The sequence below is a fragment of the Mastacembelus armatus genome, chromosome 2 (genome assembly GCF_900324485.2).
Source record: "Mastacembelus armatus chromosome 2, fMasArm1.2, whole genome shotgun sequence".
NCBI lineage: Eukaryota > Metazoa > Chordata > Actinopteri > Synbranchiformes > Mastacembelidae > Mastacembelus > Mastacembelus armatus.
The window spans coordinates 4,379,482-4,404,484 of NC_046634.1; the positions used below are offsets into that span (position 1 = coordinate 4,379,482).

The 25,003-nt window shown below is 42.9% G+C and overlaps 2 protein-coding genes across 8 annotated transcripts in view; both read right to left on the reverse strand.

The window, feature by feature from the left end:
* The window catches only part of unc80 (unc-80 homolog (C. elegans)), a 38,418-nt gene extending 18,555 nt beyond the window's left edge, over nt 1-19,863 (reverse strand). The window contains exons 1-25 of the mRNA XM_026302102.1: nt 19,772-19,863; nt 19,275-19,323; nt 18,779-18,935; nt 17,929-18,269; nt 17,291-17,414; nt 17,138-17,202; nt 16,726-16,862; nt 13,096-13,369; nt 12,727-12,861; nt 12,143-12,359; nt 11,474-11,614; nt 10,654-10,922; nt 10,161-10,496; nt 9,928-10,059; nt 8,967-9,114; nt 7,867-7,917; nt 7,237-7,385; nt 6,106-6,269; nt 5,342-5,440; nt 4,888-5,096; nt 2,882-2,988; nt 2,527-2,680; nt 588-760; nt 240-452; nt 12-147 (exon numbers count right to left, since the gene is read on the reverse strand). Coding sequence (XP_026157887.1) covers nt 12-147; nt 240-452; nt 588-760; nt 2,527-2,680; nt 2,882-2,988; nt 4,888-5,096; nt 5,342-5,440; nt 6,106-6,269; nt 7,237-7,385; nt 7,867-7,917; nt 8,967-9,114; nt 9,928-10,059; nt 10,161-10,496; nt 10,654-10,922; nt 11,474-11,614; nt 12,143-12,359; nt 12,727-12,861; nt 13,096-13,369; nt 16,726-16,862; nt 17,138-17,202; nt 17,291-17,414; nt 17,929-18,269; nt 18,779-18,935; nt 19,275-19,323; nt 19,772-19,863 — 4,072 coding nt within the window. The remainder of the gene's footprint in view (nt 1-11; nt 148-239; nt 453-587; nt 761-2,526; nt 2,681-2,881; nt 2,989-4,887; nt 5,097-5,341; nt 5,441-6,105; nt 6,270-7,236; nt 7,386-7,866; nt 7,918-8,966; nt 9,115-9,927; nt 10,060-10,160; nt 10,497-10,653; nt 10,923-11,473; nt 11,615-12,142; nt 12,360-12,726; nt 12,862-13,095; nt 13,370-16,725; nt 16,863-17,137; nt 17,203-17,290; nt 17,415-17,928; nt 18,270-18,778; nt 18,936-19,274; nt 19,324-19,771) is intronic.
* A 1,395-nt stretch (nt 19,864-21,258) lies between these two features.
* The window catches only part of LOC113127489 (microtubule-associated protein 2-like), a 49,181-nt gene continuing 45,436 nt past the window's right edge, over nt 21,259-25,003 (reverse strand). For 2 of the 7 annotated variants that reach the window (XM_026302143.1, XM_026302139.1), the window contains 4 exons: nt 24,360-24,452; nt 23,598-23,679; nt 23,126-23,238; nt 21,259-23,042 (listed from right to left, as the gene is read on the reverse strand). In XM_026302143.1, the coding sequence (XP_026157928.1) occupies nt 22,833-23,042; nt 23,126-23,238; nt 23,598-23,679; nt 24,360-24,452 (498 nt within the window). In that variant the 3' untranslated portion in view covers nt 21,259-22,832. Of the gene's footprint in view, nt 23,043-23,125; nt 23,239-23,597; nt 23,683-24,359; nt 24,453-25,003 lie in introns of all 7 variants that reach the window. The other 5 variants (XM_026302137.1, XM_026302136.1, XM_026302138.1 and 2 more) reach the window with 3 other exon arrangements.

A 25,003-nucleotide genomic window follows, 5' to 3' on the forward strand; every position in this document is an offset into this window, starting at 1 on the left:
TTCTGACTCACTGTCATCTAAATAGTCCTCTTCCTCATCCTCTTTTCTCATCCTCCGTTTGGTCTCTTCATCATAAATGTAACCCAAGATGTTTGCAGGGCTCTCACTGTCAGAGTGGCACAGTTCGCTGAGTCTTGTTCCAATTGCCTGAACACATTAAACACAAAGATGCATGCTCACAGTTAATGAAGCCTTAGCATGTGTGTCACCTTAAACAGGCCGTGAAAGGTGTAACTCACATCTCCCCACTGGCAGAAATGCTTGGCAGCGTTCCACTGGAGTTTCTGGTTTCTTTTGTTGCCCACAATAGGTGATCGGCCCCTGGATAGCCCTTTTTTTGTGATATTGACGTGGTGGCCCTTCATCCACTCAGGCCAGTTTCCACGGTTACAGCGGTGGACAAAACGGGCGCATTCAAGGAAGAGCGAGGCCCGGGCCACAACTGGAGCTTCCTAAAAAGTAAGAGAGTAAGAGAAAGTATGAAACAATTTTAATGTCAGGGACATAAAGTGGTGGCTTTTGTGTGAATAAAACAGCCCAAGGTGGACATTTTATCACTGATGCATTGTGCTCAAAATCAAACAGACCAGATCCAGAGCAGCTGCAAGGATGGAGGCGTCAGGTATGGTGCCCGGCTCACAGCAGTTCAGGAGGAACTGGAATCGCTTCATACCCTGCCGAATGGCGCCCAAGTTAACTACGTTCTTGTTCTTCATGGCCTCCTGACTAGCTGCCAGACGCTCCTGAAAACCATGAGGGCCTGGAGGAGAAAATGAAGTGGAAAGGAGTAGAGTACAACACAACATGTGAAAGGATCTGTTTTAAAAACAGGTGTTTAATTGTTTCTTCCATGTCAGCACTGAATATTATGTTTACACATTACATGGAGCAACATCACCATCAAGGACATTTAACAAAAAGCACCAAAGAGCCACTGACAAATGAAACTGAGTGAGAGATGGACACACAGCCATCGACTGTGGTGACACTTGGATTTTCAATTCTACTTTTACTGTGTTCCATCAAAGACAAAAAACAATTAGTTAGTGGTGAAAAAATCTAGACGCACATATAGATGTGGATCTGATGTTCCATTTCCAGGTCTCTTACACAATGCATTCTTTATGCTAAAAATCTTAACCATTAGCAATCACAAAGAAATGGCAAGTGTAACCACAGCCGCACAGAAGAAAGCTGTATGTGGACCATTTGTTTTATCACTTTACTCAAACTCAGGCATTGGAAAATACCACCAGACATCACCACAGAAGAGACGAGAGAGCGCTGACAGCGTCATGCTCGAAGTAGCACAGAAATGTGCTCCAAGGCAGAAAGATGGTTTCAGAAAAATGAGACGCCACCAATCCTCTCTTTCTGCCATTAGGTGAAAGAAAGAGGAAGGAGTTACTACATGCATAGTTGGGGAAGGTAGAGTTGGTAAAACAACACACAGTTGCAGATGAAAATGACTTTTTTACTTTTTCACTGTAATGCCAAAATCTGGAAAGGGTGATCAACTTGGGTGCACACCACTAAAATTTGGCTTTGGATGACAAAAAAAAAAATTGTCATTGTCATTTCGAGTGTTAATATATTTCCAATTAAGACACTAGACTTACAGCATATCTGTGTTGCCTTGCAGTCTTTTTAACTACCTATAAAATGTAGTATGTACATGTCATGTGAGTCAACACTGCACTGGTGGTACTTTTGGCTTGAATCTTAACCTGAAAACATGTCCTGGTCCAAAATGTGAGCTGGAGGTCCTTGTTGACTCACATTTGTAGGTTTATATTTACAGCTGTGTGGCCACTAGTGGTAATTACCGGGTCATGGGACATTCAGTTACCTTAATTCCCCATGGTTCTCTTGAGTAATTTGACTTAAAGACATCATCATTAACCAGTGTGACTGAAAGCAAATGGAATACAACTGTCAGCAGGAATAAACTTTTAATTCATGCACTGGTAACATGCTGCAGTGCAACAGTAGAGAAGAGTCAGAGTGAGCAAACTCCTTCCTGTGCAGAAAAAGGCATCTGATATCTGCTAGCACCAGTTAACAACAGCCACCAGACCAAGTAAGACTGAAGCAGCAAAAACCAAGAGTGTGCTGAACTTAGCGTAATGGGATTATCTATGAATGTATTCTGGCATTCAGTCTAAGAAGATGATGCTTTTTTTCTTCTGTTAAATGTTCCATAGACTTGCTTCAAAGTACCATCACTGCATTGTTTTACATGAACATTTTGGACGTTTGTTGCAGCCTGTTTAGCAAAATCACGCCAATCATTCTTACACACAAAGCGTATTTTTCTATATAGACATTTTGATGGGTTGAAAATAATACATTCAGAGTGCAGCAGGCACCAATCCTGCTATAGTGTAAGAAAAACTGGCGGACGAAGATAGACCTAGACTCAAAACGCAAGACACAGCACTGCACGGACAGAAAGAGAGAGAGAGCTGGACAAAGGACGATGGGGTGTGGGTGGACGAGGAGCACCCTGAGGTGGGGGAGGTCTACCATCTTTCTCTTCTGTGTGGTGAAGCTTGGATGGATTCCTCCTGCCAGACCTCCATTTACCAAGCCGCTTGAAGAAATTCTCTTCCTCATCCCGGCCGTACTCTGGCCCTGCAGCTCCCCCTTCTGACAACTTCACTGCACTAGTGAACTTCACCTAGGACACACACAGATAGACATGGCACTATAATAGGCAGAGACACGCAGAACTTCTTTCTTTAGCAGAAAGCAAAAAAAGCACAAGTTGAATAAAAAAAACAAAACACCAAGGACATGTCCTCAGTGTTAGCTGCAGCCTTATCTATGAGTGTTTATCCACTCTGAGATAGTGCTATGGTAGTGTTGAACCCGCCCTGACCTTTGAACTCTGCCGTATGAAGGAGAGTCGATCCACTGAGCTGATGTCCAGCAGGTCTTCAACACCGTCAGTGAGTCCAGACAGAGAGGAACGCTTCAACCAGTTACCTGGAAAAAGGTACATTTAAAAAAAAAAAAAAAATGGACATGAACTATAAACACAAAATTTAAAAAAAGATACAAAGACACAAATGTACTGCACATGCTGCGCTGAGAAGGCAAGTACACATGCACACACACACAAGGGCTGGATAGAGGACGAAAAGGGCAGCAGTCACTCACCATTACTGTACAGTGACACACGTGGGGTATTTAAGTCACAAACTGAGGTTCATTCAAACATGGCACATAAAAGGAACAAAATTTACTTTCTCCTTTTTTTTAACATGACTTAAAAAACCTGGATGAGTGGTATTTGCAAACACACTTTCATTCGATGTTCTCAATGAAACAGGTGTCACATGGATGGAGTATAATAACATAGTTCTCTATAAAGAAAGAGAACATAACATACACAGGATATAATATAAAGAAAACATTAAAGCTGAGAAATATGGTGGTGGCTATGAAACTAACAAACAGAAATAATAAAAAAAACCTCACTACCCAGAGATCACTGCCCCCAGAACCAACAAAATAACTAAAAATTACAGATACTGTACTTGAGATACAAGATGAAAAATGTAAGAACTTCAGACTCTCTGGTCTTTTTAAACCAGTGTTTTTAGAGCTTATTTTTCTTTACCTGCAATTCATAGTCCTGCTACAAATATTTATTAAATGTTGATTTTTATTAAAATCAATTAACATAAACCTACAGTTAAATACTTTTAAAAGCATAACCTACATCAAACAGCATGTTTTCCATAACATTAAAGGTTGAGCTGGCTCTGATAAGCAACCAAACTTTATTTGTACAGTACAGGTCATAAAGGGCTTTACATAGGACTAACAATCTGAGAAGGTGGAAAAGGTGAAGGAACAAACAACAGAAAACATGACAGAAAACATGACAGAAAACATGACAGTGAGAAAAGAAATATTTAAGATGACACAGAGTGAAGCAAGACTGTGAAGTAAAGCAAGTAAAACTTTGAATTTCAATATGAGAACCAACAAGCAGCCAATGTGAGGACATGCCATTAGCTGGTGCTATATTATGTCCCTTACATCCATCTGATTGGATTTGCAAATACAATTTAAACCAGGTCTGGAACACCAACATAGACACAAATATTGTATGAAGATGGTTCCACATCCACATACGTAAGACAGAGAGAGTGAGTGGTAGGCGAACAGTCCCACGGCATGCTAAGACACACACAGGAACACAAAACAGACCAAAGAGATGAAGTGACTTGGCCTCGCAGCAGGCAGTGTTCCAGTGTTAAACACATAAAACACACCCTGTTAGTGAAATTCAAGGTGGCAGTTGAAACATATGCAGTGAGGTATGGTCATGGAAATACATACTGTTACCAGATTTTACTGAAAACAATATTAAGAAGAAGCTTTATAAAGTATTGAGGTCAGCCACATTTTCTTGCATATTGCCTTTAATATTCATTTTTTCAAGTGGGTATTCCTATCACTTATCTGTCTATAGCTACTACACATGAAGGAAAATTGCTGTTTACATATAAAAAAAGGAAACTAATATGTTTAATTTCAGGTTATAAAACTTGGTCTAATTGACAAGTAATATATTATTTTATTATATTATTATTATATTTTTATACATTTATAATATATTATTTGTCATAATTTGTAGAGGGAGGATCTAGACCATTGCAAGTCAGAATAATGCTCTTATGGAAACCACAGGGACAATGTTATTGCTTTATATTATCTCAGCTAATGAACAAGAGATCCTTCCTCCTTTTTGCCACAGTTTAAAATTAGCTTTTGTCTTTTGAATTCTGCCTTTAAAAATCAATTATGAAAGGCAAAATGAAAGATTTTTCAGGTTAATCAACATTAGATCTGTTGCATAATAACTGTCCTTACCTATAGGCAGTTTTAGTTTCTTGCGAAGTGAAATGCGCCGGGACCTGGATCGCGAGCGCCGGTCAGTAGTGGTGCCGGAGTGGGCAGTGGTGCACTCTGAGGTGTCCTGCTCTGACTGGCTGCTGGTGTCGCTGGCAGCGCTCTGTGATTTGAACATCTTCCTCCAAAAATCCTTCCTGCCCAGCAGAGCACCGGGGATCTGTTCTTCACTGGAGGTATAGAGAGGGAGATAAGGAAGGGAGGATTTAAACCTTTACACAGAAGAAGAACTGCACAAACGTGTAACCTCAGCTTTTGGTGTGCATTCATTGTTTAGCACTGTGACCTGCTCTTTACTGAAGGGGAGAAGGTACAACAGGAAGAGGTTTAAACCTTTTCCTCTTTGACCAGCAAAACAGCTGCTGGGCCTGACATAGATGGTGCTATATGGAGATGCTGTGAGGTGGAGACTCACTGTTCGGGTGTCTGGGGGGGTCTACTGGAGATGTAACTGCGACACTCATCTGCAGCACTGGACACCTGACCCTTCTCCCCGGACACACCCGCCTCTGACCTGCGTGCACACACACACACACCCCGACACACAGAGTGCTCAGACCACCTGATTCACACACTAACTGAACTCTACTGATACAGCGAAACTTGTCCACGTGGCTGAAAATCTAAAGGGTGATTTATCCACTGAAATTAAGTCACAAATTAAAGCAAGTACCTTTAACTGGCTCTAACTTACTATGGAGTGTCACAAATTTAAAGAATCACCTCAGCTGTGTTTTGTATCATAGCTACTGCACGCAGCTACACAATAAGTTCCTCTGACAAGTCAGTGGTTAGTATAAACCACATCCTCGGTAATGGACCGAGAGAGAATTTCAGAGCCTGGCCGCAGCATATTGGGCACCTCAACATCATACAATCAAGAACAAAAAGCAAAAAAAAAAGACGGGACAAAAATTAACATAAAAAATAAAAAGGGCAAGCAGTGATGAGAAGCAGAGCTTTGATTCATCACAATAGAAGAAATGTGGATGTTGGCCCTCACACGAACTACTGTGATTGGATGAGAAACATTTGGTTATCACTTGTAACAGAGTATTAAGGTCTGTGCTCCAGAGAATTTCAGTGAGAACAGAAAGTCCTTTTTTTTGTGAATTTAATTTACAATTGGACAAATCCAGATATCATTTAGGCCATTTCTGCCCACTGATTGGCTAGTACCTCCTGGGTCCAGGCTGTCTGGGATCTTCCTTCTCCTCAGGTTTCTTGGTGGCGGTGACCTTCTCAGCGCTGTCCAGAAGCGCACTCAGTGCCACCCTGCGGAACACATTTCCATGGGCCTCCTTAATGAACTGCACCAGTTGGCGGATGTCACAGTACAGACCCTGAGAAGAACGTGACAATGTTAGCGAGGGATGGGAGCTGAGTGTGACAGTGTGTCAGAGGAAAACAAAAGACAAAGAACATTAACAGGCGGGACCTTGAATTAAGCATTTACTTTGCAGTCAGTATCAAGGTCTATGTCAGTTCACACATACATATATGCATGAATTCAGGGTGTGCAGGAGCATGCTCAAGTTTGTTAAGACACCAGCTCCAGCTTGTGAGTGGGTGGCCTCTGATTCTGTGCCATTAAAAGCCTGCCTTGAAAAGTGTCATCTTCTGCCATTGTACACAAGCCATGCCAGCTAGGTTTTCTACACGCATCAGAGTACCTCAGTCCTCTTAGAAGAGAGGCCCACAGAAACTTACTGCAGCAGAAATGCATAGGATGTTTAAAAATACTATTATAGTATATTCTCCTCTTCATTGAATTTTAAACATTGCTCTAATCATTCATTGCTTCATTAATTCAAGCCTTTTACCTCTGTGTTTCAAGCTTGTCTTGGCTTTAAATATGAAGGTTTAGTTAGTATGTTTTTTTTTTTTAACTCCAGGACAGTCTGAAATATAAAAGCTATGCAAAAAAATGTTTTTGAGCATACTGGTTTAACTAGAATCAGAATTGTCTCAAGACATGCAGACAGTTCAATGCACAGTATTTTGCCTGTTATTGCAACAAGAACCAGTGATGACAAAAAGCTGTGAAAAAAACTGAATAGAGAATAAGTTACACTTTATGCCCAATTCATTACGTAAAACAAAGTGGCATAATTGATCGTTCTTCTTTAGACACGATACAAAATGAACCATTAATAATTCACGTCTAACATCCTGCAGACAGCAACACGAGCGCCTGAATGCAATGGAAATACTACAGATACGTGAAACAAAGAGAAAGAGAGTGATAAGGAAAATGAAAACCAAAGCCAGAGAGGGGCAGATGGGCAGATGATTTCACACAACACTCACCAGGTTCTCAGGGCTGTGCAGCTCATGCGTGGTCGAGGCGCAGCGGGTGATGAGGGACTTGAACATGCAGCCCACCACCACCGCCTCCATATTCTGGGCCACGGACTTGTTGTCCCCTGTGGTGAAGTTGTTCCCAAAATCAGCCTTGTCTGGAAGCAACAGGGAGGCGGGACAGGCCACGGATCACACAGGAGGTGGTTTAGTCAGTGGGGAGAAAATCACTGACAGCTGACCAGCTTGAGTATAAAACAGTGAGCCCATACAACAGGGAGAGAGGGGGGGCAGGGGGGGCAAAGGAAAAGGGTTCATAAAGCATATGGGGAGAAGCAAACTGAAAAAGATTCTGGGTAGAGGATAAGGAATACATGCAAGTGACTAAGGCCTGCTATTATGGGCTGATTCTTTTGGTCCAGTTAGATGAAGCTTATGGTGTATGCAAAAATCATAATCTCTGCAAAGACCAGATTTAATCATACAATGCTAAATTTGGAGTTGCAGGCGAGTTTTGTCACTTTTGTAGACAGTGAAGGGTGCAGCAATGGAAGCGGTGCCTAGGGAAGGGTCTGATCAGGTGAGCATCTTATTACTAATATTATTGACTGTTATTGATTAACGATCATGTGTATCTACCGATGTTTCTTTTTTTCGCCCTCCTGGACCTCTCACCTGCACTGCCGTACTCTGCAAGAGAAAAGAGGCGGGGCACAAGTTGATTGACATCAGGCCAGCACAGACATGTACGTGGTGTCAGAAAGGATGTGGCACCCCACCTCCAGACTTAGGTGAACTTGAGACGCACACACAGACTGCTACATGCGAAAAGACCACACACACGCCAAAAAAACTAAACAAGGTACCCTGTTCACTTTTAGAATTAAAACACTCATCGTTTCAGTAACTTGCCAAGTGCACAGTATTTTGCATGATATGATTGTGCTGATCGCAGTAGTCATGTACAAAATACTTCATATTTCAGTGCAAAACTGAATTGGCATGTACAATGTGTCTCAAGTCTCAGTAACAAAGCCACTGATTGAGCAGAAATGTAATGGGCAAAGCTTTGGATTGGCAAGTGTACAGAATGGATGAGTGAGTAAGGAAGGCAGGATTCAGCTCATTAAGGCAGATGAAGAAAAAGAGGGAAGATGGAAGCAGGAGGACGATGACAAAAAAGCGACGCAGACAAGCAGAGACGTAGAAGGAGGAAGGGAAAAATACATATAAAAAAACAGTGATAGCGCTGGAATGCAAAGTGCGGGGTGAGACAGCGGTAGTACAATTCAGTTTATTTGAAACTGCTCTGGTATGTAGCATCCTTTGACTAAGAGATTTGAATAGTTACAAAAACTGTTTAACTTTGCTTGAGTGTAAGAATTTGCGCAGTAGTGCTAAAATGATAGTCAATCACAACTATTTTGGTAAACCATTAATCCTTTTAAATCATTTTACTACTGGTTTTGATAGTCATGCTTACTGGACTATTTGAAGAAATAACTGCCCAGTTAAACTAATAATAATTAAAATAATAATTACTTGTGTCCAAAACAGAATATGACCTTTTGGTAAAACTAACCTAAGCTGAATCAATATCAGCATTCAAAACCAAGTCCCCCTTTTTTGTATTTGTGATAAGACGATCCGCATCTGGTCTCACACTCACACACACACTCGCACACTCACACACACACTCACACACTCGCACACACACTCACACACTCGCACACACTTACTGTCAGTGATAGGCTCCATGCAGAAGCCCAGCAGTGCATGGAGGAAGTCCACAATGTTATTGAGAGAGTCTTTGTTAACATACTCGCGCATTGTCTGGCGAAACTGCAGCTTGTCCAGCTTATACAGGCTGGTCAGGCAGTTTTGGGCCTGAAAGGGAAGATTTGGAACAGAATACATTTGTATACTGTGTATTATGGAAGATTAACATGAGTCAAGCTGGCCTGCATTGTTTCAAAAATAAGTGAGACTGAGAAACTGTCATGAGTCCCCTTTTGGACTTCCTACCGGGACCCTTACTCTGAAGGGACTTCCTGTTTTTCCTCTGCACTGGTCCTGGCAGCTTTACTCTCATTAAGCTTAATCTTCTTCACCTGCTCTCAATTACCTTTTGTTCTGCCCCTACAAATACTGTCCTGCTTCCCTTTGTTACTGTGGAAGTATTGCCAAGACTAGTGCCTTTAGGTTATATGTATATGCTTAACTCTGTCTACCGTCTCACTCGGTTATCCTAAGTTTGCCGTTTCATTTGGCTTTGTATTTGTACCTATGCCCTGGTGATTCCCAGGAAGATTAAATCCTTGTGTTCTGCATTTGGGTCCTACCTCTCCTCCTTCTCTTCAGCACACTACCATCACATAACAAAAACAGCTTTCCTTGAAGCATGTCCCATTGTCATCAATTCCCACTCCTTGATATCATTTGTGGAAATAGCATTGTATTTGTCTACTGATCAGCATTGAAACAGAACTGCAGCTCCACCTCGCTGAAGTTACAAACCCATCCCAGCACCCTTGCAGGATTCATTTCAGTTTCATTAAATTTTTATCATACCAAAAAAAGCAATACAGTTAATAATTCATATAGAAAATGAATACATGTCAAGCATTCAACCTGTGCTGATTTGTGAAAACTGCACACATGCATATAAGAAGGTTGTGTAAGGAGGGAAATAAGTCTGACCTGCATTCTGAGGCGATCTCCAGACAGTCCGCGGTGTCCCTCGCCACAGCCGTAGGCACAGCCCAGAGACTTGACTATCTTTATGAGCATGGTCAGAGCCAGGCGGTGAGTGCTGAGGCCAGAGCCTTCTTCCTGTTCATGGCAAACAAACACAGAAGAGGAGTTTTATTCAAAATCCTCCGCATTTTGTCATTTTTCTTTTTCCTAAATATACATAAAAATTTTGAACACACCTTTTTATCATTATCCTTATTATTCTTCACATCATCTTTACTCCCCTGCCCACTGCCGCCACCACTACCTCCTCCTCCTCCTCCTCCACCTCCATCTCCCCCTCCACCTGGCCCTGGGACTGCCCCGCCTCCTTGTGCTCCTACTCCGAGGCCCTGAGCAGTCAGGTCTTTGGCTCGTGCCTCCTGGTTCTCCTTATTGTCAGGCTTGGACAGCTTCTTGCCCAAGCCGGGTACCACTCCCAGTTGCAGCAGCGAATCGATGATGTTGAGGGCCACGTCACAGATCCTTGAGCTGATGTCGTGGCTAAGGACTGCATGCAGAGCTCGTAGAACAGCCTGAAATAAAAAGAGAAGAAGGGTGGGGAATTTGGGGTAAAATTACTTCAGTTACAACTGCAATATAAGTAACAATGGCGTTCTCTACATTTTGCAGTTTGGTGAGCATAACTAGTCCTGGCCACATGGATAATTTTTTAAATTAAGTGACACTCACAGTCAGGTCCAACATGCCATTCTTTAACACAAAATTATTTGTTCCCTCGATGTTCTCCCCATCCTCCAGACAAGAGTAGTTGATACAGGAGTCGGTGAGGCTGCGCGGCAGGTTGGTGCAGGCCAGTGGTTCTACGGGGATCTCAGGGACTGCCACAGGGGTGCACAGCTTCCTCATGTGCTCAGTGAAAAAGTCAGCATACCCCACGTTGAAGGACGCCACAGTGGTATTGAATGCTGCCATAGTGATGGTGGAAATCTGAGATCGAACTACAGGGAGAGGCCTATAGTCATATATTCTGATTACAGTACATTCCTAATTTTAATGTTAATAATCACATTCAGCTGTGACTGCAGGGGTCTAAATTCATCTAAGATATACACTCTATAATTATCTTCTGTTTTCAGAAAAACTGAACAGTAATAGCATGCATGTGACTGTGGAGCAGAGCTGCCAGCCAGCACTGTTATTTGTATGTAAATTAGCATTGTCACAATATTAGTTACATAATCCTGTTCTATTTCTGCTCTGTCCTCAGTTAGACCAGCAGCATCTGTTCTCCTTTCGTTAAGGCTGATGAATGGTAATAGGATTGTAGTTTTCATCTTACAGAGGTTTGTGATTTGTTTATTTTGACATATTTTCATAAAAAAGCAAATGTTTGATATTACTCTAACACTCTGTCAGCCTCTGAAGGAGCCGTCATTGGTTTTGCTTTTAATCACTTTGTCTTTATCATCAAAAAAAAAAAGCTTTTTTCATTTTTTACGGTTTAGCACTTACATACACGCTCTTGGCCATATTCCTGCCTCCTCCTTACCTTCTTTGACTGTGTTATCATTGTGGCTGTTGGAGTGGTCGGGCATGTCTCTGAGCAGAGAGTGGTGAGAATGAGAGTGTTTGGCGCTCAGGCTGTCTGCGTCTGCAGCTGTGTCTGTGCTTCCCCTCCGGGTGAATTTGCCTGGAACATAATATAACAGGTTTAATCAAACACATATACACACCTAAATAGTGTCTCCACTTTTAGACATTTCTATGCTTGAAACTAATGTTTCCTAAAAAAAGAATATTAAAGATTTGCTTAAAACACCTGGTTAATTCTCTCTGCTTCATGCACTTTTCCTGCACTGGGCAAATTAAGAAGTGGTCTTTCTGCGAATGGAGCTAAAGTGAAGCACAGTCTAAGTGGATATATAACAGTGTGGTGAAAGGCAGCAGTGGGTTTGTGAAAGGGAGGCTTTAAAAAGTCACTAACTCTGCATAATAAAAACATTCAGTCTTTCTGCCTTGAGCGAATTTTAATCACACTAATCTTAGAGAGCTAAAAGGAATGTTAATGCAATGTTAATGAAGTGACCTAATTCACTAAGTGACAGTAAGATGCAGACAGAGTCCTCTGATTCACCAAATGGCAGCTTCAGGGAAAGGAAGCAAGGCCAAAAACTGATAACATACAGTGTATTATCTTTATAAATAAGACTCCTTCTACCCATGATTGTGGCCTGCCAGCCCCCACGTTCCAGCGGCCGCCGATCGTCACCCAGGCCGGAGAAACTTCCAAAGGAAAAGGTGCTGCGGGTGGGCGAGACATCCAGGTGGTCATCATGAAGCAGGAAAGGAACGCCCATACGGCGCTGGCGCTTCTTTCCTGTATGATGGAAGGGGATGGAGCCCTTCCTCTCCCGGTCCTCACGTCGGTTCTTAAACTAAAAACACAAAAAAATATTAAATGTACTGTACAGCAGCTTCTACTCTGTAAAATTTAGGTTTGATTTGGCTTTTTTTTTTGCTAATTTTAGTTAACTGGAAACTGACATAAAATAAGACTGCAATTAAAGCCATCGGGAGAAAGGTCATTCAATTCAATTAGCATTTCCTGCAGCTCAGTTTATTTAAAAATAGACTAAACAATGTCACAGAACAGTGTCCAGAAAACTAGAGTACCAAATAAATAAGAGTAACTGCTTTTTCACTCGTGACCCCGCTCTCATGTTCTGTGTCATGATCCAGCACATTTTGACTGTATTGTGATTAACTGATCAATAAATAAAAAAGTCCATCTGGACATCTGACCTTTTTAAAGATGTTCATGCCCAGGTCAGAGGACAGGTCAGGAACTGCCTGTCGGCGTAGATTGGTCAGAGACACCTTTGTGAAAGTCTCGGTGCTCAGAGATTTCCCCTCTTCATTGCATTTCAGACTCATATCCTGCAAAACACAACAGAAACAAATCATGTACTATTCAGTGCATCAGGGATAGCAGCAAGAATACATCATTGCATCCTGGTGACAACAACAAAACCTGACATGGTGGTGCAGTGGTTTGTCTGATGAATTGAGGTTTCGTGATTTCAACCCCAGCAGACAGAACCCCATCTATTAACATGAAGATGTTTTTCGAGAAACCCATACAAATACTCCTCACTGTCTTCTTGTCATTACCTGGGTCTTGTGAGTGTTGACCAGTGAAGGTGTTGCAGCCACCATTGAGCTGCTGCGTGGGCGTGGCAAAGGCGTGATCAGGGGTTCAGGGGTGCGTTCAGGTCTCTCCTCCAGGATCTGCCTCAGGCGATGCAGGTAGTACATCAAAGCCCAATGCACGCCTTCCTCTGTCCAGTGTGGCTGCAGCAGACAACGCAGCACTGCCACATCAAAGTAGGTGGCATAACGTGCTCGTTGAGCCAGAGATGGTGGCAGGCCAGCAGGGGCAGAAGTCCTGGAAGAGGGAGTAATTTTCACTGGTTAAAGCCTTACTATCTCATTTATGCATTTGAGTTAAAAGTCCTGACTCTTCTTCTCAAAGTCAAACACAGACATATAAACTGAATTAGCACAACCTTGTGATTCCAGTCTCTCCATTGTCAATCATGCATAAATGTTCATAAAGTAACATAGATTTGATGTTAAATAGTTTATTATAATGCCCCCCTGAAAAATAAAGATAAGAACTGCATGTGCATTTTGCATGCATTCTTGGTCCTCTGCAGTAATGATTCACAACTAAGTACAAAACCAGTATTTGCACTATATCATACGCTTTTGTGATTTAAAAACCTATCATCAACTCCCACCACACTGCTTCATTTATGTTGCATCAAAGAAGGGTGGGAAACAAGTGCAGAGCTCTCCTCCAGTATCACAGCAGGGAAAGCGAGCCTAAGCCTACGTGAGTCCATTATAAATAAGCTGGAATGAAGGTCAGCGGTTGGTGAGCTGCAGAGCGTAGAGCACTGCACACCTTGGAGACACATATCGATATCATAACCGATGGAGGGAGATACAGGAAGAGAAAGGAAGGCATTTAATCTTGGCCACTGTAATAAATGGAGCAGGAAGAGATGGTCGATATCTACGTGAACCACTCTGAGAGCAGACAGCAGAGGGAAGCTGTATCATGTTTCACTGTGCAGCCTACATACACACATACACTGCTTACTGCTGTTGTGTCAGGTTACCATGGAGACCGAGTGACGACAGCCACCCCAGGATCTCCGAGAGGCAATGGCCCAGCCCCCGAGTCCATGCGGTAGGAGAGATGCAGCAGCCAGTAGTTGCCATGGAAACTGCCTCAGCATCAGCAGCGCTCTGAGTGGCGTGCAATGCAGCACCAACGGATGAGCAAGCTGCGTTAATCACAGGTGGAGGAAGTGATTTTACTGGGGTGGTAAAAGACCAGATACAAATATAAACTTTGATGGGGTCTATGAGTCGACAAAGTAAGGATTCTCTGGATCTTCCCCACCACCAAGGCACCAGGACGTTCAGTGGCCATTAGCTGGTCTGTGAGCACCTTCGCCTATCATGGGCTGTACCACAGTGCTCCTTGGTTCTCTGGTTCTTCCCCAACACTATGGGACTGGGACATCCAGTTAACACCAATGCTAATGTGAAAAGTGAAAGTGCAAGTCCAAGTGGCTATTCAATTTACTGGGGTCATGAAAAAAGCACTGTAAGCAGTACCTTGATACGACAGATCGGTGTTCAGTCACCCGTTCACAAAGCATTTTCTGAGGGGAGTGCGCAGGCAGCGCCCAGTCGCATGTCCTCTGGCTCCGCAATGGGACCTCGCTGTGGCTTTATGCACGCTCACGGACGATCCATTACAGCAGATCCCTCTTCGTTTTTTATCGAGAAGAACCTCTCTTCTGCTGGCGCAAAGAGGGTCAGCGATCTGTCAACTCTATCAGTATCCCCGGAGTGTCTTCACATTAGGGAGGATTGCAGTGCAGCAGTTCTGCGTCCTAACCCTGCATACATGCCTAAATGCATCACTAGTTCTTTCAGATCTAGAGTGATCACGCTGGAGGCCTTCTTTCCCCCTCCCCACGCGTCCGCAGAAGAAGGTGCTTCACATCTTCCCTGCCCGGTGCCCGCTCTGGCATGTTATGTAGAATGCACGGCAGAGTTATGCCATTCAGAGAGCTTGTTTGTTCACTACAGAGAGACTACTCCGCATTGGGCAGGGAGCCTCCAGTCGGCATCCGTGCACACTCCACTAGAGGAGTTTCATCCTCAATGGCTCTCCTGGTTTGTCAGTGAAAGACATTTGTGCGGCGGCCTCATGGGCCTCCCCGTGTTCCTTTGTGCATTTCTAGGAGCCTCCCAGTCGTAATTAGGCTGGCAAGCCAGGGAGGCGTGTTTTGTTACATGGATGCGGGACAGGCATCCGTCTGTTTTTCAGCTTTATATGAAACCAGCGCTTATCATCCCACCTGGTGCTTGCTTCGCTTTGGGTCAGGCGGTTACTCGCATTTCTTTTGTTTTTCGGACTACTGGGTAGTTGGGCCCAGTGAGGCGTAGAGCATTTCTGTCTTATCGCTCTGACCCATAGCAATAGCCCAGAGGGATGCGCACCAATGAGACAGAACATTGGTTACGTATTGTAACCCAAATCTGTGAATTGGGCGCAGCCCTCTTGGCTGTGGGCCCCACTGGTCCCTTGAGTCGGCTGAAGAAAAGACTGGTTCGTTTCTTAGGGAGGAGCTCGCCCGAACCGCCGCCTTATATATGGGAGCTGCAGACGTGTGGACACTGTCCGGGCGAGGGGGGCCCACCCTGGGTGGGCGTAAATGAATTGCTCTTCAGTGCGCAGGCGTGAAGAGGGGATATGACCCATAGCGATAGCCCAGAGGGCTGCACCCAATTCACAGAATCTCGGGTTACGATACGTAACCAAAGTTCCATGTTCTGTTGCATTGGTGTTATTTTGTGTGAAGCTGATGCATATAGCCACCTAGGAACAGTAACAGATCTTCAAGAAAAATACACAACCACAATAATAGACAGATAGAATATAGCCGCAAGCGGCAATGATGGGCCTGGGCTCCTCTGGTGCCACAAGCCCTGACATGTCACCATGTAATATTGCACTCTCAACATGGGATGTCCATCAAATGTATAGAACTAATAAGAGTGTGTCAAATTTCATAACCTTTAGACACAGGAAGCACTAATTGCGAGCTTGCCACACACTGGCTCTATGTCAGTCTGCTGTGTTGCACATGTGTATATGATCATAGTCAATAACTACTGAAGTCTGGTGTTTGTCAAGGAATGCATTTTAAATTTATGACACACTTCCCGTTTATTTGGCGAGATGTGTAAATTTATTCAAATACTTAACTTCGTGCTGGGCGTGGCTATAGCAATGTATATGCAAAAAATGTTTGTACTGGGAAGTTCCATGCACCTACCAAGTTTGGTGTGTGTAGCTGAAACTACATGCCAACCACAAGACTCACTGACATAAGGGGCCACCATGGAGTCCCTGGGTCCACCCATGGCTTACAGTTTGTGAATGCTCACTGTTCTAACAGATGTGTGCGGTAAGTTTTAACCCATGGGAACCAGTTCAACAATGGCCCCGTTCGGCAGCGGGAGATAAATAATAATACTAATAATAATAATAATAATAATAATAATAATAAACAATACGGCTTCGCACCTCCAATGGTCAGGCCTTAATGACGTGAATGACCCAGTGCACCTCAGTGCATGACCCAGTGCATGACCCAGTGCACCTCTCTACCTCTCTCACTGTTTCTTTGGGTTAAATTGATTACCAATGCTCACTTTTTCTTGCAAGGGCCTTTAACCAGCTGTTGGGATGGACCACCTTTTTCAACCGAGTTGCCACGGCGACAGCTATGCTCTCCGGACGCAGGGGAGGAGGAATCTGATTGGGTGGCTTCGCAAACCACCTGGAAGCCCTGTGGGTGAGAGAGAGAGAGAGAGATGAATAAATATTGTAGATGGGAGATAAGGCAGAAAGGGCTAATTTAAGGCTCTTAGGCCGGAGTGAGGTTCCTGTCATGACCTTGGTCAAGTACTCTAATGCTACTGGATAGCTTATACTGATGAATATTAGCAGCCAGTCCCAGAGGGAAGGTTGAAAGGGGGATGGGAAGACACCTCTTGCCTGAACACATTCAATCAACATGGGAAGCAAAATCTGTCAAGATGTGAGCTAAAAACAGTCACTCACCATGGGACCTGCGTTGCCAGATCCACAGGGACTGCACTGGTTGTTGACTGGGGAGTTCCTCTTTGCTGTTGGGACAGACATAGGAGATTACATATTTAACTACAAGTTTTTACAATTGAATGGCATCTTTATGGCTGTGTGTTTTTCTGTCACCTGTCACAATGTTCCTGACCGGTTTGATAAGTGCAGTAAAGGCAGGGATATCAGGCTGACGGTACTCCCACATTGGCTGCCATATTACCAGACCACTGGCCAATCGGAAGGTCAAGTCTGACTCCTAAAAAAAAAAGAAATAAAAAAAGAACCATTTAAAATCTTATTAACAGACAGTAGATAGTTTTGTACATTCAGGCCATTTCCTCAACCTTCCAATCATCATTCACACATCACACTATCACTATCAAAATGTTTTGATATGATCACACTGATGATTCCTTCAGAGTGTAGCTACCATGTTATAACTGTTTACAAGACGCAGCACAGTAGGAAGATACCCTATAATAAACAGTATAATTTATTGTTCACTTGGTGCCATCAGTATTGTAACCTCATACTTGTATCCTAACACACAGATCGATAGAGACAGAGTGACCCAGAGTGTGTGTGTTTGTGTGTTGAAGGGTTCAGTTGAGATATGAAGAATTTCAGCATGAAGCTAAAAGAATTAAAATTTAAAAAATGACAAAACAGTTTCTTTGTGAAAATAATTATTTTTATGGTAGGAAAGTTGCACAGTAGTAAGGTTATTGGCTCAGTAACTTGGTACTCTGTTAGCATCACACGATCCAAACCTTTATCCGATGAATAAGAGGAGCAAACAAGAACACGAACAGCTCCACGGTGGCCATGCTCTTGTGGAACAGCTTGGTACGAGCATGCTCGTCCTCCTCGAGCAGGGAACTGCTGTGCTGTGGCCCCGACCCGCTGAGGGCTGAGCCTGAACAGGAGCCGGGAGCTCCTGGGGAGGAGCCCTGGTTCCCCACAGGCTGAAGGAAGGCACTGCTGCTGCTGCCCCCAGACCAGCCATGGCCCAGGTTGGGCTCATGGTTGCACTCCTGGGCAGCATCCAGCAGCATCCAATGCAGCGTGTGGAGCAGCTTCGTCTCAGCAACACCCAGCTTGTCCTGGTGACCTGTTGGAGATCAAAGGTCAGGGGTTAATTTATGTGGGTGGGTTTTAGTGAATCACTGGAGGTAAATTATCCTTAAGAACTGTTGAAGGCTTTTTAAAGCATTATTTGATGAAAAACAAAGTTCATTTGATTAATATTTATTTGTGTAATCAGATTATTTTTTCACTGTAAAGTAACAAAATCCACACTATGACCAAGGCACATATTTTATATAATTATTAGTAAATCTGGTATTGACTGTTCATACTGTGATACTGTGCATGTTGATGATATATATATACATATGATCCAGAAACAGGAGACATTTCATTTATATAAACATGTAAGATGTTAATTGTGGTATTACTTTCACATATTATTTTTAGAACTGAGGTACAGTGAAGTCAGACAGCATCTGTCCTGTAACTGACAGAACATCAGTTTTGTGTTTTGCTCAATGAGGATAACTGGGATGACGCTGTCAACTCCATGCCTAAACCGGCGGCAATGTCTATGCTGCATGTCCTCACCCAGCTTGTTCCTGTTAGACAGCAGGATAGAGGTGCAGTGGAGTACGTGAGGCAGGGCTGCCTGGACGAGCTCCCAGCGGGAGATGCTCTGGATGGCCTCTGACAGGGCTGGCGACAGCCCGTGGAGCTTGTTTTCCACCAGCACCCGCTCAAAAGACTGAGGAAGCAGCCAGAGGAGAAGAGAGACATCAGCCAGGAACTAAAGCCTATTTCTTTGACTAAGTGTCCCATATGGCCTCAAGCTAGGCAATGCCTGTGGGAGAGACAGTGGCAGCTCTGTTTAGATCCAAAGGGATCTGGAGACCTGCCATTATGGATATGAGTTTTCAAAGGCCTGGCTCCTGGGTAATAGGAGGAAGCAAAGGGAAAAACTAATTTTCTAAATGTAAAATCAAGAGCCCACTTAAATTGCAGATGCATTACGGTCAAAACAGATTACTGAGAGGAGAGTGATTATTTTCCATCATCATGCACATGACATTATGAAATGACTTACCACGCAAGATGCCTCATACTGTTTTCCTAACTTTGGACGCAGAAATGCGCTGAAAAACACAAAGAATAGTCAAATGAGACTAAAATGGTGTGGGTTATGCTACCGGTTCTCCATCTCAAACCAACTACAGTATATTCCTGCTGCTTGACATTTTGCAGAGACGTGAGCATGTATTTCACTGTAGTTCATAAACTGACCGTTTGTTTTCTTTGGCCCACTTTCTGTGGAAATGCGCTTTACAGGGTTGACATCATACAACATGCATCCGTCTCCATTCATGGTTCACCTCGCAAAAACATGCAGCCCCTGCTCCATCATTGAAATCATGAATTGTCTCACTGAGTGACAGTGTCTATTGACGAGTGGAACTAAGAGAAGTTAAGAATCTATTTCACATTAGGACAGAATTGCGTCTTTGCCGCGGTTGCAGTGAATTTTATGATCCTGCTGATTTTCGCCAATGACAAACACCTGTTATCCACGAAACACACACTAACCTCGTCTGCCTCCACAGGAAGGTCTGAATGGGGAACGGTATCCCCTTCCCGCACTCCGGCTCGTTATCATCCAGGCTTTTCCTCTTCACCATTTTGGCCGAACCTGCCTGCCCGTCCGTCTGTGTGCGACCACCGGGACGCGCGGCGGCTGCTCGCTCTGCCCAGGTAACCAGCGAGCTGCCTTCACGACATGATTCACTTCGTCCTGCGTAAAATGGCTGCAAGTGTCGGTCGGCAGCGATAGAGACAGAGCCAGGAGAGCAGAGAGAGTGAGAGAGACAGCAGGGGATGGAGGATGGATGAGGGAGACGGAGAAGGAGTGAGCGCTCTGATTTCAGCACCTCCCACACTGGACAACGACTGTTGATCGGCGTACTAATTGCGGCGGAGCTTAAAGACGCAGTGTGCGGCTGGGCCAGATGTTTTCCTCGTGAGTCCTCTGGTGTGTGCATCATTTTAGGAAATGCCACAGAAACGCGTCATATGGCTGAATGTTTTGAACACAGCCAACTGCAACATGGTGCATTCTCATGATAATGCTTATCAACAGGTTGTTCAATAGTCCAGGTGGACAAGCTATTATCGCAGGCTGTAAAAGAGCACGCTCAGAGTTGATACAGCCTGCACTCATTATGTATTCAGACTCTGTTCAGGAAATGTTGCAGCCACAATTTAAAATGTGTCAGTTCACAGACAAATAAATAAACATTTGACTTAAGAACATTATTTGAAATCTCTAATTGAAGTATCAGATGTAGAACTCATGTATATTATTATTCTCGATGCATAAATGCGTGTTGGTCAGTGTGGAGCGAATTTGAACTGTCTTATAGCAATTTATCTTATTCTACTAGCTGCAAAATAACTATGAATGCACCAGGATAAAAAGTACAACACTTCTCTATAATGTACTGGTATAGAAGTACTGTACTGGTATAATACACTGAGATAGAAGTAAATAGTTTTAGAACATGTCAAGTACTTCAAAACTGTACTGAAGGGACACATTTAGTATTCAGGTGACTCGAGAAATGAAAATATGACAACTACACTTTGTGTAAAATCAATGGAATGACCCTATAAGTACATTAAGTTCTCCACTATTGGCTATAACCACCAATATAAAGAGGTACTATAATTAGATATGATTAGATAGGGACATTAGGAGTTGGAAAAAAATTGAAAATGAAAAAATACACAAATATTTCAGAGCAACTAGAGTCCCTACAGAGGCTAGCAGGCTCTAACTAACTAATACATGTCATTATGTCAGTGCTAATGTTTGTATACAAACCCACCTCAGGACTCTGGACAACATTTGCCTTTGACAAAGACATGTTTTCACAATAAAATTAGAAAGATAACTCTAAAGACATGACCTTGTACCGACACATTAACCAACAACCATCAACCCTTTATCTGCACTGAACAGAAAAACACATGCTATAGTTGAACCAGAATATTCTGGGAGAAGTCACAGGAGAGGCTAGAGGGAACAATTTTTTTTTTATTTCTGTTGTCATCATCCTGTAGAAGCATTTGTCATCAGTACGTCTCAAACAGTATGCACACACAACTACATGGTGTTTAAATACACTTACACAGGCAAAGCGGGGCAGGGGAGCTTGGAGGCAAGAATACAGGAATCACCCAAAAAACACTGGAGGGGCAGCTGACATTAGGGGAGGAGGTGTTGCTAGGGGTGGGGGGCAGAGAGGTTTCACAATGATAAGCAGAGAAAATGCCAGTTTTGTTTTTTATTATTATTTTTTTTTTAATTCATCCTAACAGCTGAAGGTTGTGGGTTACTCCCATTCTTTATCTTGGTCCTTTCTGCTTTCATTTCCCGTAAAGTTACAGGTTCAATCGCACAAAAGGGCCAGGTAGGCTCTTTACATGGAATGTTTTCATATAAAGCTTAATACTTTCGACTTGTTAAACAGACTTTGGGCCCTTTGCCCTTTTAAATACACTGTACACACCAGTCTCAAAGGAGAAAAGTCACAGTAGCATGAGAAGCCTTATTTTTTATTTTTTTTTTTTGGATCTGACCTTGAAGAACCCTGGCCATTTACACTCACACTAAAAAGTTTAAGATTGCTCCAAATAAATCTAATTTAACATTATTTTACCATGCCAGCATAACAGCATTGTTGGTGCCTAATAAAATCACAGAGCGATGGTAGAATCTAACAGAAAAGAGCAGCCCATTGGTTTGCAGAAAATTAAAAACAATCTATTGGAAAGCTAGCCTTCTAGCACTGGACTCAACAGAACTGCGGTGGCTATCCACATTCACAGTAAGTGCTAATAAGCCAGTGCAGCCACAGGGAACATACAAAACTATAACAACTTCCACTACTGGGACAGGAGAATACAATTCAGCACATTTCAGGAAATCATAATATTACCAACCAATCAACAAACAAAACTTCATGTTGACTCAAAATGTCACATTGTAGCAGACATGCTCATCAGCCATTCTTTTGCAGGTACAGTTATGCACCATGTTTCTCTAAGTCTCTCACATAATTATATCTTTAAGACTAGCATCTAGTATCTAGTGGGTATATCTTGCATTCAGTACCATATAAATTCTGAATGACAATATGCATGGGTTCATCTTGAAGTTTGTCCCCACACAAGTGGAATGTGATGCTTTTCACACTAGAAAATCACTGTACAATCGTAAAACCAACACCACCTTCTTAGACAAACATTCACTCAAACTTTAGCAATCAGCTTATCTAAAGCAAAACACAAAAGTCCATGTTTGAATGAAAAAAAAAAGAAGAGTAGACTAGGTGTGTCCATTCAAGGGAATAATTGAAGTGTAATTTTAGAATTCAGCTTTAAAATCCTGCTGGATGGGTTGTTGACATATGGGAACTAATCAGCTACAACTGTAGAGCCTGTGGAGTGACGTGTGTGGGGGCCATGTTGCAGTGAAGGACTGTGGGAGAACACTGGATACTTATGAGTGAATAAAACTGATGGGAACAGAAGGAATGCTGTAGATCTTTTTTTTTTTTTAACAATATCTAAAGTGGAGGCAGCCAGCTCATAAGCCTTGCTTGGCCAGGGCAGCAGTAACATCCTGGGCCAGTGTGGAGAGCTGGGGTGACTCCAGAAGGTTGATGCTGCCGGCGGATGACAGGCGAGGTGAAGTGCCTCCTGTCTCAACCCCAGGGGAGTGAGTGACAATGATTTCTGCACCATGGTCCACCCGAGCTTTGGCTGTTTCCCGGAAGCTAAGCTTGTGGCTCTCAATCTGAGAAGAAAGAGTTTAGGTCATGGCTGTTCTTTATATTTATAAAACTGGTACTGACAGATACTTTGTGTGCTTCTTTTTACCATGATATTACCCCCTCCAGGAGTGTGGCTGACATTGTCCAGGGAGCCGACCTTGGCTTGAGCCTTTTCTTTAAAGTCCAACTTCACATTCTCAATTCGCACATTACCTCCCCCTGGGAACAAGACAGCAAGAGGAGAAGAAAAGCATCAAACCCACGGGGCATCAGTCGCCTGCAGAGCAACACTCAAGGCAAAGAATCTCAGTCTGGACAATGCAGAGCTCCACAGCTTCTTCCATTTATAACCTGGACCGCTAGGACTTGCTTAATATGGTAAATACATTATTTGCTCATATACTACTGCAGCATATGGCCAAAATTATTATACTTGTAGTAATAAAGATATTTAATAATAATAATGAAATGGTCAGTGTCAAAGTGTATGTATGCTCAGCTGTGTGTGAAAAGGAATAATAAAGAATAAGTATGCCGTGTCAAAATAAAAGACAAATGCATCTCTGGCTTTTCAGTACCTGGTCTGTGGTGGATGTTGGACATGGATCCACATTTGGCGGTGACATGGGTCACGCTGATCTTCTTGGTCTGAATTTGAACCTGCTGGCAGGTTCACAGTGTGAACATTAGAAACGCATACACATTACAAACACAATGAGAAGATAAATGAAATGAAGTGAAATGAAAGCTCTTTGTTTTGTGGAAAAACATAGAGGCATTATAGAAAAATTGCAGATCAGCCATGATGTGATACAACATTAATCTGTGGATGAGGACAGACTAAGTCAATTAATGTCCACACACACAGGAGAGACAGAGATGATGATATCAGCTTCCTGCAGAGGTTAACATGAAAGCAAGCAGTGACAGCCCAGACAACAAATACAGAACACAGAACACAAGCACTACAGAGCACTACACTACAGGGAGCAGGTGCTTCAATTACACTTTATTGTCCATGGGCGTTATGAATTAGTGCAACTGCAAACACTGTTGAAAGGATGTGGTGAAAACCCTGCATGCTATAAAGCAGCATGTATGTAAATATTTTATACTCTATGCAGAGATACTGCATGTTGGGCCTCAGGCAAATATATCGATGCTACTGATGGAAAATTAAACTCTGAGGCACAAAACACAGTCGCTAAAGACAAAAACACTCCACAAATACACTTCATGGACACGGTCATGCCTAAATGTTGATGTGTATTAAAACAAGACAACCTGAGGACAGGACGTTGACTGTGTATGTATGTATGGTTTTCTGCGGAGTAACTCACATTTCCCCCGCCTGCTGTGTGCTGGATTTTGTCCAGGGAGCCACATTTAGACTGAACGTGGCTAAAGTCCAGTTTAACACTTGGAATCATGACCTGGGAATGACAGGGTGACTTTTTATAAAAACAAACAGAACACTGAGGGCTTTATGAGGGCATGTGGGGGGGAGCTTTAAAAGGGCCACCTCCTCCATCCTGTCTCAATCAAAATAATCCCGTGAAGTGTCTAAATTTTAAATCCCCATCAGTCTGTGGCACTCACATTAGCACTTTGCATCTCAGCCGATTTAGACAGAGGACACAAACCAAAGCCTTTGACTGATGGAGTTCAGTTTTTATACAGAGATGAAGGCATTTATCAGAGTGCAGATAGTGGATTTGTAGCACCCTAATCCATCGAGTCTCGAACTTGTCACTGCTTTAAAGAGAGTTGTTATACCAACCCTGGAGCATTATTGAAGCATTATTGAAAGAATTTAAAAAAACACAACACCCACTATTTGGACTAGTGCTGAAGCAAAAGATAAATAAATAAATAAAAATTACTTACAAGAGGGAAATAGTGAACTTTACTTTCTGCTGACAAAGAAGTAACATGGATTGGTATTTGGAAACAAACACTTCTTTTGCTTGACTAAAGCAAACCC